The 5,690-nt window shown below is 40.2% G+C and overlaps 1 protein-coding gene across 4 annotated transcripts; it reads right to left on the minus strand.

The window, feature by feature from the left end:
- Nucleotides 1-696: 696 nt before the first annotated feature.
- gal (galanin/GMAP prepropeptide) lies at nucleotides 697-5,485 on the minus strand. 4 transcript variants are annotated; one of them, XM_030366577.1, is made up of 7 exons: nucleotides 5,352-5,485; nucleotides 5,183-5,263; nucleotides 4,857-4,911; nucleotides 3,842-3,910; nucleotides 2,017-2,103; nucleotides 1,367-1,438; nucleotides 697-1,178 (listed from the first exon to the last, which is right to left on the minus strand). In XM_030366577.1, exons 2-7 carry the CDS (start codon nucleotides 5,261-5,263, stop codon nucleotides 1,117-1,119), a joined length of 426 nt encoding a protein of 141 aa, XP_030222437.1. In that variant the 5' UTR covers nucleotides 5,352-5,485; the 3' UTR covers nucleotides 697-1,116. The 4 variants fall into 4 exon arrangements, with proteins under 4 accessions (XP_030222437.1, XP_030222436.1, XP_030222439.1 ...); XM_030366576.1 differs by having other exon boundaries at nucleotides 697-1,181; XM_030366579.1 differs by lacking the exon at nucleotides 3,842-3,910.
- Between the last annotated feature and the right edge of the window lie 205 nt (nucleotides 5,486-5,690).

Consider the following 5,690-nt stretch of genomic DNA (forward strand, 5'->3'; position numbering starts at 1 on the left):
CAGAACTGCACCCTCTATTGACAGTTTTAAAACCAGTATCAAGACCCATCTATTTTCTGTTGCCTTTTCTTAGACTATTTTTTTTTTTTTTTTTTTTTTTTTTTTTTAATATGCTCTCCCTTATGCATAACCCTTTATTCACTTTATTTATGTTTTTTTATCTGATTTTATGTATTTTAATTTTTAGATATTTTGTCTTGTCTTCCTTTTATTATGGAAAACACTTCATTGTATTTGTGTAAAGCACTTTGGGTTGCCATTGGCATGAAATGTGCTATATAAATAAAAGTACCTTACCTTACCTAAAGGGCGTTCTTGTGTCATGACGGAAACGCCCAAGCCTGCAGCTGGACCCTTCTCCATAAAGGGGGCTCTATTATGTTTTCGGCACTCTAGTATTTGGGGGTGGTTATATGTATGATAATGATTGCAAAAGTAGTGTTGTTTATCAGGCCACCTTGAGCATGGAAGAGATAATCTCGGGAACTAAGTTTTATTTTCCCAAATGCACAAGGAAACGATGGGGAATGAAAGGTGATTAGCTCTAATGACTGGACGTTAACCCCTCTGATCTCTCCAACCAATAGCTGGGTGTGCTGAAGGGCCAACATTATCTTAATGGCTGTCATCCACATGGTAGGATCACACATTTTCGTCTACGTTATTTGTAGGGCAAAAGTATACGCAGCAATGTTGTTGTTTTTTTATCCTTTATTGAACATCAGATAATGGAACATTATCAAGTAACACAGTATTAGGCTATGAATAGTTTGCTGCGAGCCAAAGCACATTCAAATCATAGAGCTTTTGGACGTCATCTGTCTCCCATATTGGCCTCCATGGGACATTATAGGGACTTTTATTTTCAGACAATAATAGAGAAGATCATTTATCATTTTCACAATCACAATAAAGCCAAACATGTAATCAATATATACTAATATATAGCATCAAGGGTAGACATTTAGAATCTGTTGTTAAATTGCCAAAAGAGCTAACATTGTCAGCTTCAAAATTGATTTTTCTTTTTAGTTGTTTGGATAACATGGGATCAGAGAAGGGTTGAAATGATGATGTTTGGTTGAAAAGGTGGTTGAGTCACAGCTAGGCAGAGGATCAGCGTTCTGCGAGCTCTTCTGACGTCAGAGAGGAAGGAAGGTTTTCAAACGCTCCGATCTCTGCTGTCACAAATAGAACAAGCACACACAACATGCACAATGAAGAGACTACGTTGTTAAGGGACTACAAGCTCAATAGATTAGTAAGATATAGATTATGAAGTGGAAGACAATAGGCATATTAGAACTTTTTCGGGTTTTACCACAAAGACTTTTCACGGTAAGAAACCAAAAAGGAAATACCTAACCTTTCAGCTTGAGGTATGATAAAAAGTCAATGATGGTGTGTACAATATCTTCATCTGGCATTCTCAGAGCACCTGTGGAGATAAACCATATGATCGGGGACGTACAAATGTAAATAGTGCATGAAATGAGTGACGTATTAAATACAAAGTTAACCTTAGAGGAGAACCTCTGGATTTTTCCAACTGGACCCTATTTCTGATCATTTTGGGTCGACAGGATTACAATTTTTTTTTTAATTGGCCCAGTATTGTGAGAGAATGCTGCAGCTGTAATCTGCGAAAATGGGCTAGGATCTCATCCTTTTGGACCTTTTCGGTCAATCCTCTAAAATTGCTTGTTTTTGCCACTGATATGCTCAGATTATATTCTCACATAATATAAAGTATCCCTTGCAGAAATACTACTTTACCTTAGGGGAATCCCAGTCTATTTGTGATTGTGTCCAACAAAGTAATTTAAATTTTTACATTTAGACACATTGCAAAGTATCGCTCAAGGTTTGTGTGTGTGTGTGTGTGTGTGTGTGTGTGTGTGTGTGTGTGTGTGTGTGTGTGTGTGTGTGTGTGTGTGTGTGTGTGTGTGTGTGTGTGTGTGTGTGTGTGTGTGTGTGTGTGTGTGTGTGTGTGTGTGTGTGTGTGTGTGTGTGTACCTGTTCTGAACTCCTCATCCTGTGGCATTTCCCTCTTGCCAGCCAAACCAGACTTGTCTCCCAGTGACCTGTGTCCATCAATGCCATCTATAAAATTATAAGACGATATGAGTTGACATTAAAACACTTTTAAATGAAAATGTCATCTGTAAAATTTGAATTGTGGTCAACAATCGTTGACATTCATTCTCACTGATGTGTACACTTTTGTACTTGCAGAACATTTGATTTATCAAATAAACTGAATTGTTGATCTAATATAGATTTTGCATATTACAAAAATAAAACATTCAATTTAAATCCTAAAAGATAAAACATTATATTAAAAAATGTAACTTCCTTTCTGCTTCTCTGTATTGAATGCATTGCCTTGCTCACACACACTCTCACAAACACACACCCAGTCTATGTAAACACTACCTGAGGAGTGCTGAGGCTCAAAACACCTGAAGGACACTGGAGGTATTTTATTAGATACTTGTTGCATGTTTAAAGGGTTTGTTTCCCGTTTCCTTCTACAGACCACCTGCAGGGCTTGGCTCTTGGGATTGCTTTAGAAAATAAGAGATTTCTGCGTTGCATCCAAAGAAAATGACACAATTGAAGCGCGACATAAGTTTGAACAAAAAACACATGAAAAATTGGGTGAACAGATGAACACCAAATTATATCAATATTAAAGATAATGTAAATTGAATGAAATAATAACACAAAAACTGAAGGCATAATGAATAGTTAAGCTTTAACTATTCTCCAAACGAAAGCTTAAAAGCTTGAAAATAAAATGATTATGTAAGCTATATAAAGTCATACGTTTGTATTAAAGCTTTGTCAATTCAAATTTTCCATGTTGTATTCAGAAAGAGTTTTGTCATTTTTGTGTTTGTTTTGATAAAGCTTAACTATTTCAAACCTCAGGCACAGCCTCATCTCTGGTGCACTGCGGTTGATACTTTCTGATCAGCGAGTGAGTCTTTCATATGAAGATCTGATTTGTCAATTTTTAACTATAATATTGACCATTTGACTGAACAGCACAACCAGGAGTGGTTAGTACTATATACCTCTTCTTTAATATACTCCTTCAGCATTAACTTCACAATAAGATAATGCCCAGCTCAATAGTGAGGAGAAATTGCATTTTAGTGAACATAAAATACTCTTAATAGCAATCCATTTATTTAGTTTACAAATAAACTGCATTTTCCGGGGCCACAGATTGGTTCTGATTGGAGCCTATAGCCTTTAGCTCCTCCCACTACAGGGCCTGCTGCACAGAGATGAAGAAGTGCCCTGGTGAGTGGCTTTATGCTTCACTCATCCTGGTAATGAAACACTCAAATAAAGTAGTGCTTGAGTTGTGCCCTGTGACTGAAGGCTCATTATATTTCCCTCTTTTGTAATTGCAGCCCTCTAATGTCAATAACCCTCGACCAAACTCGCTTGATCTTAACATTTGGACTAGTGTTCAATCTACACATTTTTCTACTTGATCTTGTCAAACATGCCCGTCTCCACATGAGTTCTGCTTCTGTTTACCTGATGGGTTTAGTTCAGAAGAAATCGGAATCGGTTGTATAGAATAGCTATATGTTAGATTCTATATAGTTATACAGATTCAGTTGCTGCACCTGAACCTGAAAGTTTAACAAACACGTCTTTCCTGGTCACAATGACAACGCCATCGTTCTATTTTGGCGCACCGTTTCCCTGACAAAATTCAAAGAAAGAGTAAATAATGGATAGTAAAAATGGGAACATATATTACAACGGAGCAATCCCTGACGCCAGAGCCTTGCAGCGGCCGTATGTGTTTCTATCTTACATTGGGCGCCCAGCTCGTCTCTGCCTCTCGCACTGCCATCCTTTATCTGAATTAGGTGATCAATACGACCTGGAACACAGGATGAGGCAGGAGCAACCTTTACCCTGGGCTTCGCTCGCACACAGAAACCGTACTCACACACTAGTGTACCACTTACTGTGTACGTTCATATACACACATACAAACATATACACGTACACACACATACACACACACACACACACACACAAATGCACACATGCACACTACTATACTACTTACTGTACACACACACGCACACACATATACAAACACACGCACACAACTACCACACAAATACCACTTACTGTGTGTACGTACATACACACACACAAACATACACATGCACACACACACACGCACACTATCATACTACTTACTGTGCACGTACATATACACACACGCACACGCACACACACACACACACACACACACACACACACACACACACACACACACACACACACACACACACACACACTACTTTACCACTAACTGGATGCACACGCACAAACACACTATGATGCCACCATTTTCACCAAACACACAGGCACACACACATACAAGCCCTTCATGGTTGGCTGTTGATATGGTGCTGTTTGGAACCCCAATATGAAACAGGTTCCCACAGAAAACATCTCTCTATCTATCCATATGTCTCAAGAATAGGCGATAGCTTACAATATATTAGAATTGAACACAGATTATCTCCCTATGACCTGCCTTCTGAAAGGTTCTCACTACCAAGGCAAGTGTATAAGTTCGAAGAAACTATCATCAGTTATTTACATATTTCGTAGTTGTTGGCAATTTTTTACGATTTATATGAAGGTCTCAGATGTCGGACGGTGCCGTCGGATGTCGCACTACCCGACACCCGACGGCGCGTCGGCAACATTCGCAGGCGCGGAAAACTACAAGCGCAAGCAGGTTTGTTTCCATGAACCCCAAATGAACGAGACGCCGCGGCGGAAAAGAGGAGCAGACCGGTACTTACGGGGACCCAGGAGATAGCCCGCGCTGTTGAGGGTCCAGCCCCGCTTCTCTTTAGCCTGACACACACACGCACAAACGAGCGCACGAACGCACACATACACACGCATAAAAACACACGCATGCAAACACACACAGCGTTAGGAAATGAAGACAACTTTTTCCTTGAGAAAGTTACTGGGGTTTTAAATTTAAATTGTTTGCTTAATGGTATCAACACTACCCAAGGTAGGTCAATGTTTCTCTTCAGAGGATGGATGCTTTTTGCATTCCGTTGCATTCCTCTAGATGGGACTATAATGTAGGCCTACAGCAAATTAAGAAACTCACCGCAATCACCAGCCCAATGGTCTCGGAAAGAGTTGCACAGAGTACGAGTGACACGCAAAACAACCCAAAGCACCGCTGCATCTAAAGAGAACCATACATTCTTTGTAAGTCACGACAGAAACACGATTATAGTCTACTTCTTCGCATGAATCGGGCGATCCCAACTCACCTTGATCTTCTGTTGTCAGTGCTAGGAGCCTGTGTGAGTGGATGTTGCTCGTCTGTCGGTCCCTTGCAGTCGGTGTCTAGTTGGGGAGCCCAGCGATGCTTTTAAAGGAACGCCTCCCGATGGGTCAGATGAAAGTGCTCTTCCTGTCATCTTAGTCATCATTTTCTGCCAACAAAAAAATGAAAGAAAAGAAAGTGTGCTCAAAGGGCGTACCTGGTTAGGATTTGACGTCACCAGCGCCCCCTGGCCCACTAGAGGTCAAGAAGAGGGCAGGATAAAGCATGAACAATTACAGCCTCGTTTTCAACCGACATGAAGACACGCTCTTGGGCGTCTATT

Source organism: Gadus morhua, chromosome 9, assembly GCF_902167405.1.
Source record: "Gadus morhua chromosome 9, gadMor3.0, whole genome shotgun sequence".
NCBI classification, from domain to species: Eukaryota; Metazoa; Chordata; class Actinopteri; order Gadiformes; family Gadidae; genus Gadus; species Gadus morhua.

Excerpts from the sequence above, each read along its gene's own strand:
- gal (XM_030366576.1), bottom strand. The coding sequence starts at position 5,263 with ATGCAGCGGTGCTTTGGGTTGTTTTGCGTGTCACTCGTACTCTGTGCA. Across the intron at positions 4,912-5,182 it reads CCATTGGGCTGGTGATTGCG|GCTAAAGAGAAGCGGGGCTG; the intron begins GTGAGTTTCTTA and ends TGTGTGTGTCAG. Across the intron at positions 2,104-3,841 it reads AGACGAGCTGGGCGCCCAAT|ATGGCATTGATGGACACAGG; the intron begins GTAAGATAGAAA and ends ATAATTTTATAG.